The sequence below is a fragment of the Taudactylus pleione genome, unplaced genomic scaffold, assembly GCF_031769625.1.
Source record: "Taudactylus pleione unplaced genomic scaffold, aTauple2 ptg000485l, whole genome shotgun sequence".
Taxonomy (NCBI): domain Eukaryota; kingdom Metazoa; phylum Chordata; class Amphibia; order Anura; family Myobatrachidae; genus Taudactylus; species Taudactylus pleione.
This window is the reverse complement of record NW_028284887.1, coordinates 2,175,531-2,190,569: the sequence shown is the minus strand read 5'-3', so window position 1 is coordinate 2,190,569 and position 15,039 is coordinate 2,175,531. Positions and strand designations below refer to the sequence as shown.

The window sequence follows — 15,039 nt, the reverse complement described above, 5'->3', positions numbered from 1 at the left end:
AGCCAGTGTGCATGCACGGGTCTTTGTTTTTGTTTTCTTCTTCCCCTACACTGACCATGGCTTGTGCTCTTGCTCTCTTATCTTTTGTTCTTTATCACCCCTTACCTGATGATGCTGCAGTGCGGCAGGCAGCACGGCGGCAGGTGCGGACATAGCAGCAGGAGGAGCAAACAGAGAAGAGGGAGGTGCTGGCAGCTCCCTGGGGCTTAAGGTTGACGAGACACTACCTTAGGGTCTCGTCGTAAGCCCGGATGGTTGCGATGGTCTTGACCATCGCCCTTAGCGGTCGTTAGAGCTGTGGGTGTTAACCCACAGCCTAACGAACGACATGGAGGCGGCCGTTCAGGATGCAGTCACCCTGATTCAGAACAACCGCCAGTGGCGTAACTAGGGCAGGGTGAGCGGGGTGCGTGCCCTGGGCGCCGTGGGACCGGTGGCGCGGGGGGCGCCGCCGACCACGGTCCGGCCCGCCCTAGTTAGCCACCAGTAAAACACCGACCGCAGTGCGTGCGGTCAGCGCTACACATTTACACAGAGCCGGCGCTAGGCTTCCAGCGCCGGTCCTGTGCTGCACACCTGAGCCCGTTCCCTCCCCCTGAGCGCTTGCCCAATAGCACCAGGAGGCAGGCTCAGGCTGTGCATAACACACGCATCGCTGCCAGCGCTGGCAGCGATGCTTGTGTTAAACAGCAGCCAATGAGAGTCAGATAGACTCTCATTGACTGCTGCAGTGCCCACTGCAAGAGCCGGACGGAAGTCCGGCTCCTGCAGTGGGTAATGGGACAGACGTCATGACATCATGACATCTCTCCCATACTGCTGAGCGCGCCAGCCCGGGAGGACTGGCGGGCGGCGGCGGGAGAGTTGTCGCGGACCGGAGCAGCAGCGTGGATTCAGGTAAGTATATTTTTATATATATTTTTTTTAAACCTGCCTGCACTACTGGGGGCACAACGGGGGAGGGGGGTGGCTACTACTGGGGGGACCATTATTGGGAGGACCTCTACTGGGGGGGGCTATTACTGGGGGCACCATTATTGGGAGGACCTCTACTGGGGGGGGCTATTACTGGGGGCACTTAATCGGGAGGGGGAACCTCAACTGGGGACCACTACTTGGGGGGGGCTACTACTGGGGGCATTATAAAAGGGGCCTACTACTAGGGGCACTGCACTGGGGGGACCACAACTGGGGGCAATAATAGGAAGGACTACTACAGGGGGCACTGGATAGGCGGGATCACTACTGGGGGCCTGCATCAGGGGGACAACTACTGGGGGCACTGCATGGGAGGGGGGGAGCTACTACTGGGGGCATTATAAAAGGGGCCTACTACTAGGGGCACTGCACTGGGGGGACCACTACTGGGGCAATAACAGGAAGGACCACTACAGGGACCACTGGATAGGGGGGGTCACTACTGGGGGCCTGCATCAGGGGGACCACTACTGGGGGCACTGCATGGGAGGGGGGTACTACTACTGGGGGCACTATATAAGGGACTTACTGCTAGGGGCACTGCACTGGGGGGATCACTACAGGGGGCACTAGATAGGGGGGATCACTACTGGGAAAACTGCATGGGGGGGACTACTGCTGGGAGCACTATATAAAGGGCACTGCATAGGGGGGGACTACTACTGGGGGCACTATATAAAGGGCACTGCATAAGGGGATACCACTACTGGGCGCACTGCATTGTGGGGACTGCTACTGGGGGCACTGCATAAGGGGGAACACTACATAGGGCACTGCATTTGGGGGGACCACTACTGGAGGCACTGAGTAAGGGGAACTAATTGGGGGCTGTAAAAGGGGGACCACTACTGGGGATACTGTATAAGGGGCACTACTATGGGCCTGCAAGAGGGACCACAACTGCATACTGGGGGTACTGTATATAGTGGGTACTACTGGGGTTAAGGTGCATATGGATAGGAATGTTCAGCGTGAAAATAAAGGGGTGTGTCATGTTGACACGCTCCCTTTTTTAAGTGACCACGCCCATTTTTTTTCAGCGCGCGCACATATCGGGGTGATGAGGGGGGCTCCCTTTTCAAATTTGCCCTGGGCTCCAAATACCCTAGTTACGCCACTGACGACCGCTTGCATCCTACGACCGCCTCTGAATGAGGCCCTCTATCTATATATTAAAGTGACATTTACCCACCAACTCCTGCATCTTAAGAGGCTACATTAGGAACAGGTGTTTTTCCCTTTTCATTACAGCCAATTGTCCCAAATGCATATTATCTATCATTAATGTTTTTATCATGTATATCATGTAAATTTTCTATTTAGATATGAATAATATTCATTAAACCAATTTATATTTAAATCCATTCCATTACATGTATTTACTTGTTAATCAAAATGTAGCGCTGTTTTTATACCTTTATATCATTTGTCTTCTTGACGTTGACTACCCTCAATTTTCACAGCAGCTGTAGAAATACAACCCTAAGCAGCGCCTGACACAGAATTTACCTGTTAATTCTCACTCTAGTGCGATATACTAACCTGCTTTCAGTTGGGCAGGTCCTCCTTCGGCTCCCTCCATCACTCCATGGTCCCTCTCAGGCTCCGGCTGCTGCGCTGTGTTCTCCCCACCGCAATGCTGCTGCTGCCAGGTAGCGTCTCCCCTCTGTTCCCCGGTGACACTTGTAAGTGCTTCTTCAATTAACTGCATTTACAAGTGCCACCGGGGATCGGAAGGGAGACGCTTCCCGGCAGCGGCAGCAGCATTGTGGCTGGGAGAACATAGTAAAGTTTAAACAAAAAAAACTCTACAGCCCCCCTTTGCCTGCAGCCGCTGTAGACCGGGAAGATTTTTTTATATTTAATTACCTTAGCTGTATTCAGTGCTGTGCATGCGCAGTACTGTTTCCAGCTGCGGTAAGGTAGGAATAGGCAGGGGGAAGTATCTATTTCCCGAAAAGTTGACAGCTTTTCGGAATAGATACTTATGGAGAGGAGGAATGAAGAATTCCTCCAGTAATTAAGTAGAACTCCATGCGAGTTCTAAACCTAATTACCACCAAGAATATTTAAGTATTAATGAATAGGCCCCTGTGTTTGAAAAATGACAGGAGCTGATTGGCTGGTACTTTATCACGCTCCAGTTTATCACTTTCCAGAGCTCGGTACATCTGCCCCTATGTCTTTATGTCACACATAGGGTGCGGGGCAACCGGCTTTAGAAAGTAGAGCACTTAGCAGCTTAGGGATGGACATGGACAGCCTGGCATCAAATGGTTGCCGGGCTTCTGACATCAAATCATGCGACCCGATGGCAACTAGCCATCACATCACAACAATTCTTTAGTATCTATGATGTATTACAATACAACAGATGAAAAGATTTTAGTTCCCATTGGGCAAGAGCCGATCATACACTTTGGGCTTGTGCTATACGGTTACAAGTCGCAGTATGAATACTATCAGTATTCCACACTGCTTATTATTTCATTTTCTTTAACCATGTGTTTAATGTTTACACTAATTAATTTGTTCAGATTGATTATGCATTATAGATTCCATTCTAATAGTATATATGCATATATTGAACCTGATTCTGAGTCACACACAGATCTGTACGCATCTGCAGCTAGTGAATTTTAGCAGACTGCGCAAGCGCTGTATTGAGCGTAAACATTTCTGCATATCGCCGGGCAAATCTGAATGGGACCCATCTAGGCTACTTCTCTCAATTTGTGAAATGGGAGTTTTTGTGTGTCAACTGGGCTTTCACACGGAAAAAAGAACCGTATCATGGGAGTGACGTGAACATGTATCCAGAATTGCATCCTTTTCTGAGACATGGGGATCGATTCAATTCATCGTGATGCTTGATAGCCCCGGGAGGGAGCTTCCAGAGCTATTCAATTCAGCGAGCTGTTTGGTCTAACAGTTGGCAGCTAAGTCGGAGAATGCTGGTTCTCACGACTTAACCTGGGTGTTTAGTTGCAAGAACCGGCATTCTCCGAATAAAGTGCCGGCCACGAGTCTGTTAGCACTGCGCTAAGCCGGAAAACAGCCTATCGGTCTGCACTTTTGTCGGATGTCTCCTTGCACCCTCAGGGGGTTGCAAGAATAAATCCTTTAGTCGGACCAAACAGCACGCTGAATTGAATAGCTCCAGGGGCTCCAATCAGTGGCTATTCAGCATCGCGCTGAATGAATCGAGCGCATGGTGTGTCTGTGAAGTAGGTTGTTCATTAGGAGTGCCCAACCAACCTTAGTTACAAATACAATCAGCTCCTAGCTGTCACTTTACAGGCTGTGTTTGAAAAATGACAGCTAGGAGCTGATTGGTTGGTACTTTATCTCCATCCACTTTATCTCTCTCCCAGGCTTACTACATAGACCCCAAAATTGGAAAATCATGCTCAAAGCCCTCTTGCGTTCAGCTGTGTCACTCTAGTCTAGGTAGTCTGGGTAATACCCAGGCCCGCCGACGGGAGGACTAAGGGGACACCTATACCATTAGGAAACACAAATGATAACTATGGCCCTCATTCAGAGCCGGACGCTATTTGCGGTCGTTCGTTTAAAAACAAGGGGTGGCTATTTAAATGATCCGTACGCACATTGCAGTGTGTTCACACCTCTAAGTCTGAACGAACGAGCAAAACATACGCTCGTTTATTTGTTAAAAACGCCCCCTGGCCGCACGCATCCTACGTCATGTCCGCTATTTATTAGATTAATCGAGTACATCGACCAGCGTATGAACTGCTCGCTATTCTTGTGGTTGGTGTTTGCTACCACAAATTTGCGTGCAGTTCTGGCTATAAAATAACCCAGTGACGTGGTCAATGACGCTGCTGTTTTAAATATACACACCCATAAAACGCCCGTTTTGACCTTTAAGCACGCCTGCGTTCGGATCTCCACTCCCCATTTTCAAGCACCTTCCCCTGTTACCACCCACATACGCCTCATTCTGTCACTCAAAATAGCAGGCACTCGCTATATAGCGTACAAAGGATTTTCGGCCGCACTGACTGGTTCGCGCATGCGTACTAAAAAGCGTACGCATGCGCAGATGTGCAAACATCGCTCGGAACGAGCGTACTGCCGCTAACGAGCGGCTCTGAATGAGGGCCTATGTTATCAAGTAGGAACGCTGCAATGGGTGGGTTTCCAATTAATTGAGAGTAGCTGGAAAATAGGGATAGTTAGTCCCTTAACCAAGAAAATAGCAATCAAATAGTACCAGCGCTCAAAAATATAATCACATTAAATATACATTATGTTTTCTTCAAGAGCAATATAAAATATACATAAAAAATACATAAATAATAAAAACAATATAAAAAAAAAAAATTTGATATAAAAAAATTGCGTTCTGAGCAGCATATAAATATTAAGGTGATCCACCATATAGGCTGCATATAGTCTATTAAATGGATTTGTCTAGCAATAGGATAATCCACATTGTCTCACTGCAGCCACAGTATTAGTTTCTTGTACCGCAATGTTCTTAGGAGACTTAAGATCCCAAAATGTTTAATGGTGAGAAGGGATGTGCATTCCCAATTGAAGATATAGTTACCAGTTCCAGTGTCCTAAATCATGTGGGGTCTTGTTTTAGCAATGCTCGCAGAACTGTCGCAAATGGATGTTCCCCCTGGGCACGGTTCCTGGTCCAAAGTAGCAATCTCCAGTAATGGATAATCTCACCAAAGTGTAGGGAATATATATACTCCAAGCGGTAAAGGTGGTCTCCTATAAGCCAAAACTGACGCGTTTCACTGCGTGGAACCGCAGCTTTATCAAAGGTAAATAAATTGATAAAGCTGCGGTTCCACGCAGACAGTGTCAGGGGCTGGAAGCAGAGGAAGGTGATGGTGCCTGGTGAAGGCGCTAGCCACAGCCCGTGATGCATACCACACTCCCTGTGCATACCACACCCCCACAATACTGGTCATGCCCCACCGCATCACTAGTCACACCCCTGAGGTGGCACACAATAGGCCCTTTGTAGATTTCAGCTCCAGGCCCATGTGGACCTTAATCTGTCCACAGCCAGGAATACAGTCTCCCCTGTGCCTCTGGATCACTGAGGAGTGAGTTCAGGTTCTTCTGTCTCAGATGTCCAGCCCCAGGTATTCCATGTGCACGATGTATTGATGATTTCGCTGCATAGTGCATATACTGTAAATGTATACATACCCATTCATATTTTCATGACCTATTTGACCAGATGCCTTGCATGGTATTTTATAGATTTGTGGTCAGAGTGCGCATAACAGTTAAAGTAAAAAGTCACCTGTACATGTAGTTTACTGTTGCCATGTCTGGATGTGTTAATCCTCAGGAGGGGAACCCCAATTTACGTGCCCCTCTCAATCGGGCCATCTATCTTTTCCAATAGATATAAAGGGCCAAATGTAATAGGTAGTCTGTTTTAGTAACAGTACAAACTCGCACTTCCTCGCACTTTTAAAAAGTGCGAGTTTGTACTGAAACTCGCAAATTCAATAGCCTGCAAACTTTTCAGCTCGGGGCTACTGCATTTGCGAGTTTAGGACTATGTAAACTGACACCTTTTAATTAAAAGCTGCGAGTTTTAGAGAAGCCATCACAGATCAGTGAGATCCGTGATGGCTTCTGTGTGTGTTTTAAAAAAAAAAATGTGCACCCCCTCCCCAAAAGCATAACCAGCCCCGGGCTTTATAAAGCCTGTTCTGGTTCTAAAAATACAGGGGCCAAAATGCGTAGGGGGCCCCTGTATATTAAGAACCAGCACAGGGCTTTGTTGAGCTGGTTCTGGAAAATCAGGGGACAAAATGAGTAGGGGTCCCCTGAAAATTCCAGAACCAGCACCGAACTCTTTCTAGCGGGGGGATAATGCCACAGCCAGGGAAAACCTTTCACCGGTTTCCCCGGCCAAAGCATTATCCCTGACCGCTAGTCAGTCCAGGCCGGGGATCCCTGGGGAGTTGGGTACCCCCCCAATAAAGGGCACTGATAGCCCGGGGCTATCCCTGGCACCCTATGCCCGTGGGTGCCGGGTTGATAGTGTAAAAATACATTTTCCATAGTCTTTATTTGTAGAACCACAAGTACCAGCAAGCCTCCCCTGCATGCTGGTATTTGGAGAGCCACAAATACCAGCATGCGGGGCATTACGGGCCCGCTGGCACTTGTAGTTCCACAACTAAAGAAATACGTAAATAAACAAACATACACCGTGAATGTACAATTTTATTAAAATATACATGCACACTCACAATCACACTCACACATACTCACCTAGTATCCGAAGTAATCCATAGGGGTGTACCTGAAAAAAAAAATCCATACTCACCTCTCCTATGCGTCGATCACGTCCACTTGTCCAAGTAGGTAATCCAGGGGTTAAAATAAAAAAACACAAAAAACCGAACCATGCCGGACTGAGCAAAGGTATGTGTGTACACATACCTTTGCTCCGCGTAAATGTGTGCCCCGTCAGTGAAGGGGCCGCCAGCCAATCAGGGAGCATCTCCGTCGGAGCAGCTCTCTGATTATCTGAATGCGGCCAGCCTGTGTGTCCCATAGACTTCTATGGTGAGAAATCCCCATAGAAATCTATTGTGGGAACCGCTACATCGTAGCCGCAAGATTAATTGAGGTTAATCTTGTGGTTACATCAATGATACAATGTCGCGAAACCAGTGAAAGGTTTTCCCTGGCTGTGGCATTATCCCCCCGCTAGAAAGAGTTCGGTGCTGGTTCTGGAATTTTCAGGGGACCCCTACTCGTTTTGTCCCCTGATTTTCCAGAACCAGCTCAACAAAGCCCTGTGCTGGTTCTTAATATACAGGGGCCCCCTACGCATTTTGGACCCTGTATTTTTAGAACCAGAACAGGCTTTATAAAGCCCCAGGCTGGTTATGCTTTTGGGGAGGGGGTGCACATCATTTTTTTTAATTTAAAAACATTTAACATAAGTACACACAGAAACATGTACATATCTCATGAATATGTGCATGTTTCTGTGTTAATCTGACCTGCTCAGGATGTACTCGCTAGCCTGAATAGGTCTATTATTTGGGGACTTTTGGTTATCTTTCTTTTGCGAGTCTGAAACAGACACTCTATTACATTGGGCGAGTTGATTGTTTTCAATGTGAAAACATCTGGATGCGAGTTTGAGAATGGAGAGTTTTAGTAACTCTGAAAAATGCGAGTTTTAGTGAACAGACACCCTATTACATTGGAGAGTTGTGAAAAATTGCGAGTTTAGCACCAAACTTGCAATTTACCAAAACAGACTACCTATTACATTTGGCCCATAATGTTCACCATTTCTAAACTCATCTCTGTTGACCTTTTAGGGATAAAGCTTATTTTAGCCCTACTATGCCTTGCCCTTATTCCTTACACAGTTCCTGTTAAGCAAGACACCTTTATTTATTTTTTAAATGTTATTTTATTAATTGAGCAATATAGAATCAATAGTGCATTTCCTGGGATGTAGCCAACGTCGGAGCAGGCAGCACACAGTGCTTCTCCTGGGATGTAGCCGAGGCCAAAGCAGGCGGCAGACAGTGCATCTCCAGGGATGTAGCCGAAATCGGGGCAGGCGGCAGACAGTGCATCTCCAGGGATGTAGCCAAGGTCAAGCAGGCAGCAGACAATGAATTTACAGGGACATAGCTGAGGTCAGGGCAGGCGGCAAACAGTGCATCTCCTGGGACCTAGTCGAGGTCAGGGCAGGCGACAGACAATGCATCTCCAGGGACATACCCGAGGTAAGGGCAGGTGGCAGACAGTGCATCTCCTGGGTCCTAGCCAGGTTCGGGGCATGCAGCAAACAATACATCTCCATGGACGTAGCTGAGGTCAGGGCAGGCAGCAGACAGTGCATTTCCAGAGACATAGCCGAGGTCAGGTCAGGTGGCAGACAGTGCATCTCCTGGGACCTAGCCGAGGTCAGGGCAGGCAGCAGACAATGCATCTCCAGGGACGTAGCCGAGGTCAGGGCAGGCAGCAGACAATGCATCTCCAGGGACGTAGCCGAGGTCAGGGCAGACGGCAAACAGTGCATGTCCTGGGATGTAGCCGAGGTCGAACAGTTGGCAGACAGTGCATCTCCAGGGACGTAGCCGAGGTTAATCAGGCAGCAGACAGTGCATTTCCAGGGACATAGCCAAGGTCAGGGCAGGCGGCAGACAGTGCATCTACTGACCTAGCCATGGTCAGGGCAGGCGACAGACTGCATCTCCTGGGATGTAGCTGAGGTCAGGGCAGGTGGCAGACTGCATCTCCAGGGACATAGCTGAGGTCAGGGCAGGTGGGAGACAGTGCATTTCCAGGGACATAGCCGAGGTCAAGGCAGGCGGCAGACAGTGCATCTCCAGGGACATACCCGAGGTCAGGGCAGGCGACAGACAATGCATCTCCAGGGACATACCCGAGGTCAGGGCAGGTGGCAGACAGTGCATCTCCTGGGTCCTAGCTGAGTTCGGGGCATGCAGCAAACAATGCATCTCCATGGACGGAGCTGAGGTCAGGACAGGCAGCAGACAGAGCATTTCCAGAGTCATAGCCGAGGTCAGGGCAGGTGGCAGACAGTGCATCTCCTGGGACCTAGCTGAGGTCAGGGCAGGCAGCAGACAATGCATCTCCAGGGACGTAGCCGAGGTCAGGGCAGGCAGCAAACAGTGCATCTCCTGGGATGTAGCCGAGGTCGAACAGTTGGCAGACAGTGCATCTCCAGGTACGTAGCCGAGGTTGGTCAGGCAGCAGACAGTGCATTTCCAGGGACATAGCCGAGGTCAGGGCAGGCGGCAGACAGTGCATCTACTGGGACCTAGCCGAGGTCAGGGCAGGCGACAGACTGCATCTCCTGGGATGTAGCTGAGATCAGGGCAGGCGGCAGATTGTGCATCTCCAGGGACGTAGCCGAGTTTGGGGTAGGCAGCAGACAGCAAAGGAACAAGATGTTTTTAGGATTGCAGATTTTTCTACTTTTTTTTTAGTGCAGGTCTACGTCTGATGGCATAGTGTCTGCTTCCATTGGCATGTTGTGATAAGTTTCACCCCATTTAGGGCACACATATTGAATGTTATCTAAAAGCTTTTGGTTCGTGATAGTAATTGGTTCTTTGAACACTTCACTATGGGACAAAGGAATTTGCTGTTTTTCATCTAGATCCATATAGTCCTTGTGCAATATAACTGGGGATGCTGTTTTTCCAGTCTCTGTCACTGCCCAGTTAATTGAAGAGAAGAAGCAGTGTTTTCGGACATTGCCATTTACTCCAAGCCGGAGGGACTGTTCCTTACACAGCAGCTTTGTTATAATGTCCTTTGTTACAGGATCAGTAATCCCTGAATACGTTGGTTCTTGAGTAAGGATCATTGTGTTTACCACAGAAGCTGACTCTCCAATAAAAGGGTACTTGCGTAGGGTGAGTAGATATAAAATAACACCATATGCGAACCAATCCACACCAGCACTGTATGGCTGGCAAGTTATAATTTCTGGAGCATTATAGCCATTGGTCCCACCAAGTACTTTGGCGTTGGTTTGTCCATATGCATTCAATAGGGCCAGACCAAAGTCTGTGTTTTTAACATGTCCCTCTGTGGTTAGTAATATGTTCTCCAATTTGAGGTCTCTGTGAATAATTCCTCTTGAATGCATGAACTGCAATCCACAAACCAGTTCAGCAGCTATAAATTTTATTGTTGTTAGGTCCACTGGTGATGTCTTCACAAAATCGACCTGATCCCCTCCGCCAGCCAGTTCCATTACACAGTATAGATAGCTCTCTGTGTGGAAGGCTGCATAACCATGGATCATAAAAATGCTCTCATGTGACATTTTAAGTACCTGACACTCAACCAAACTGTTCTCATGTTCTATTATTGCTGTCTTCTTTAAGATTTTAATTAATGCTCTCTTCTTTAAGATTTTCAAGATTTTTCTTTCCCTACGAATAGCATCTGTTGCCAGCATCACTTTGCCATAACCTCCCTTTCCAAGTAGTGAGTGGAAAGTAAATTGCTCCACTGTTAAAGGTACAGTGTCTGTGCTTTGGTGGCTGGTGGGCACTGTGCAGCTCTCTTCTGCAGTTTGCTGAACCATTGGGATGCCTGGTTGGCCTCTGCTAATTGCTGTTATGAATTGATTTTTATTCTTTTTTACAAATCCAGCAAACCTGTCCCAGCATCTCTGTATAGCTGCTTTGCCTGGTTTCTTTTTGGTCATCTCTTTTTTTGAAAGGTTTGTCTGGCCTACCCAATGGCTGCATCCCTCCCCTGGATCTTTAGCAATGTCAAAGTTTCTCCTGTGTCTCACTCGCCAAAATCTGGGACATCTGCTGCATGCTCTTATGAACTGGTCTCTTTTCTTTTTTAGAAGTCCAACAAACCTGTCCCAGCCTCTCTGTACACCTGCTACAAATGCATTGTTTATTCTCACCTCTCTCTTACCTGCTTTTGCCTAGCCTGCCTCCTTTCCTCTGCGTCTCTCTGCTTTTTTGGTATGTTTTCCTCGGTTTTTCCGTCTCCCCGCTTTGTCTGGAGGTTTTTTTCTCTTAATAGTTCCCATGTTATGTCAGAAGACAACAATAGGGCTCTTAGAGAATAAAGCAAACTTGCAATATCACAAGATGTGACTGCGCAGTTTGGAGTTTCTGAAAACAGAGTTTCAAGGGTTTCAACAGCTGTACAAGTAGTTCTGTGATGTCATCAATAATTGTGATGTCACAAGTAATTGCAGTGTGCAGTTGAGCTTAGTCCTAAAGCACATACATTATGGCAGTTGATGGATATGTAAGTTTCATCCTGTCCAAACTGTAAAAGATACAGTATATCTAAAATGTACTTGTGCCCATATTAAGACATTAAAATGAATAATTTATAAGAGAGAATACATTTTGGATATTAGACTGTATTGCTGACAGTATTTATCAGAATAGAGAAGCATTTTAAAACAGCCTTTATTTCAATTTTAGACAGTGGGTTACAGTCAGAAATAGCACAGTCTGATCTTTGTGATGCTAACTGCTATGTATTACAGAAAAAATGACCAGTAACCTACTAGGCTTCATTTTCACTTTAACAATATGGGGCCAATTTATCATAAACAGTCCTTTTGTGGCGATATGTGAGACTTTTTTATGTCAATAACCGTAAGATGTCTGCCAGAGATAGGAAACTGCAGAGATATGATTGGTCTGCACAGTCACAGTTCCAACTGGACCTTTAATAGGGAGGTTTCAGGTTCATGTGATCATTAAGTGCCATTATTCTTTTTTGTCACTTTAACAAGGGGTATCTCCTTTTATTTGTAGACTTTCACATTACACTGTTGATATAAGCAGAGTGGGGGGTGCAATTGAGGTGATTAAAGGAAGGCGCTAGGCAGGGCCGTAGCTAGGGTAGTGCGGTTGGTGCCATCGCACAGGGCACCACAGGTCAGGGGGCGCTGTTTGGGCCTGTCAAATTTCTGTTTATTATTATTCTTGCTTGTAGCTTCCTCTTATTTCATCCCCAGCAGCTCCTGGCCTCTCCTATCTCTTCCCTGGCCCTTCCCCATGAAGCCATGGCCCTTTTTTGGGTGCATTATGTCCCTTTGAAAAATGAGAGGGGCGCCAATGCTCTTTCTGGCACAGGGCACCAAAAAGTCTAGTTACGGCTCTGGTGATAGCCACAGCCCATTATGCGGACCCAGGGCCGGCTCCAGGGGTCGGAGCACCCTGTACTGGTCCTTTCAAGTGCGCTGTATCTTCGCACACGGCAAAGCCGCCCGTGCCCAAAAATGGTGGCGTGGCCTAATTACCATAAGCCACGACCCCCTACGTGACGTTATTAGGAGGCATGCTGACCTCCAAATAACGTCAGGCTGGGGGGAACCTCACTAGCTGGGATTTCCCCATGCCTTTTCCCGTCACTGAATGGATGTCGCGCGCATGCACGCAGCATCCATTCAGAGTCTCCGGGGTCCGGAACCGCCGCACAGCTGCAGCGGTGGGGGTCCCCAACCTCCCAATTTGACCACCCGCGGGCTACTTCGACCCACGGGTGGAACAGCGTCCCGCTGAAATCGGGATGTTGCAGAGGGGTGCACCCTCTATGGGTGACGCCCCTGTGTGACTGCACAGGTCGAACACCTTTAGAGCTGGCCCTGTGCAGACCACACCCCCACAACACTGGTCATGCCCCACCACATCACTAGTCACACCCCCTGAGGCAGCACAAAATAGGCCCTTTGTAAATTTGAGCTCCATGCCCATGTGGACCTTAATCTGTCCACTGCAGAGACATTAGTGTACCGGGCACCAAGATTTCTGTTGCCAAGCCTGGTAATACATTCCTATGGATGTTAAGTAGTGTAGTCCTATACAGACCTTTACGTGTGCTTGCCATCAGTATCACACTGTATCAAAATGTGTCGGTAAAGAAATGCACTAATAAATCAAGCAACATATACAAAATAGTGCAGGATCAAACAAATAAACTGATTACTACTTGATGCCGTTACTCCAACACCGATATTATTACTTGGGATAGGAGCAGATAACAATTGACACTGCCAGCTTACTACTAGGATGTCAGTCTTTCATTAAGGTAGAGCAGTCATGTATTATTTATTAAGGAGACGGGGTGGCGGAGGCTGACGTTAGTAGCTGCCTCAGGGGACTGTGGTCTGAGTCAGAGGCAGCAGCGTCACTGGTGACTGATGTACACACAGCAGCTACAGGTACAGGGAGACACCGGCACTGTCACTTTAAGGCGTTAGGTGACTTAGCTGCAGTCACTTGTCCCTCGGCGGCTGCCGTCAGCGGCGGAGCGTGTTCGGGAAGGTCGGGTGGCAGAGGTTACAGCTGCACCACGTGTGTCAGTGTGAGGAGAGTGGCCGCCGGCTCTGTCCTTCCAGCAGCGCGATCCGCCCCCAGCACAGACAGAGGACATGGTCAGCAAGACGGAGGAGCCCGGCGTGCAGAGCCCCCCTGCCCCCGCTCACTGCCCCGACAGGAGGCCGGCACCCTGCTGCGGTAATTGCACTGTGTCCTACTACTACATCTGTGAGAGTGTGTGTGTACAGTGTGCTGCTATCTAGGCGAATGCGGAGTATGACCTGCTCCTTATACAGTGTTTGACGGACATACAGTGATACAGAGCATGATCTGACCATACTGTGATTCAGGGCTGCAGTATACAGTTGTGAAGAGTATGACTTGCTCTTGGACTTTATAAAGTGATTCAGTGTTGCAGTATATAGGGTTTCAGAGTATGACTGTTCTAATACTGTGATTCAGTGCTGCAATATACAGTAGTGCAGTGTATGACTTGCTCTTGGATCTTATACAGGGATTTAGTGCTGCAGTATATAGGGGTGCAGAGTATTATACTGTGATTCAGTGCTGCAGTATACAGGGGTGCAGAGTATTACTTATGCTGTGATTCAGTGCTGCAGTATACAGGGGTGCAGAGTATTACTTGTGCTGTGATTCAGTGCTGCAGTATACAGGGGTGCAGAGTATTACTTGTGCTGTGATTCAGTGCTGCAGTATACAGGGGTGCAGAGTATTACTTGTGCTGTGATTCAGTGCTGCAGTATACAGGAGTGCAGAGTATTACTTGTGCTGTGATTTAGTGCTGCAGTATACAGTAGTGCAGAGTTTGACCTGTTCTTGGACCTTATACAGTAATTAAGTGCTGCCATATATAGGAGTGACGTGTATGATCTAGATAAACCATGTGGGTTAGTCGTGCATAGTATCAGGGGTCTGATCACCGTGATGTGTGATGAAAAACACTCAGTGAATGGTAATGTGACTGGCAGACAGAGGTCTGTGTAGTACTACTCAGCGGTATAGTGTTGTTATCAGGGTTTGTTGGCAGATGAGCTGCTATGGCGTTTTCATGGTGGGTGTATGCAGTATATACATTGGAGTTATTGAAGGCCCACTTGTTATAAATGAGCCCCACATTGTAGAACTCATGGATACTTTACTAGTATAATAAGCACAGAAATACTCTCACACTGCCCCCTGGTTATAGCTGAGACCACACTGCTGGTACTGCCATGGT

At 47.8% G+C, this 15,039-nt stretch overlaps 1 protein-coding gene and 1 pseudogene across 1 annotated transcript in view; one reads left to right on the top strand and one right to left on the bottom strand.

Moving 5' to 3' along the window:
* Positions 1-9,970: 9,970 nt before the first annotated feature.
* LOC148502710 (protein kinase C delta type-like) lies at positions 9,971-11,551 on the bottom strand (annotated as a pseudogene).
* Positions 11,552-13,701: 2,150 nt separating this feature from the next.
* Positions 13,702-15,039, top strand: part of CLUH (CLUH binding protein of NUMT mRNA) — a 59,475-nt gene continuing 58,137 nt past the window's right edge. The window contains exon 1 of the mRNA XM_088449469.1: positions 13,702-14,000. Coding sequence (XP_088305595.1) covers positions 13,916-14,000 — 85 coding nt within the window. The 5' untranslated portion in view covers positions 13,702-13,915. The remainder of the gene's footprint in view (positions 14,001-15,039) is intronic.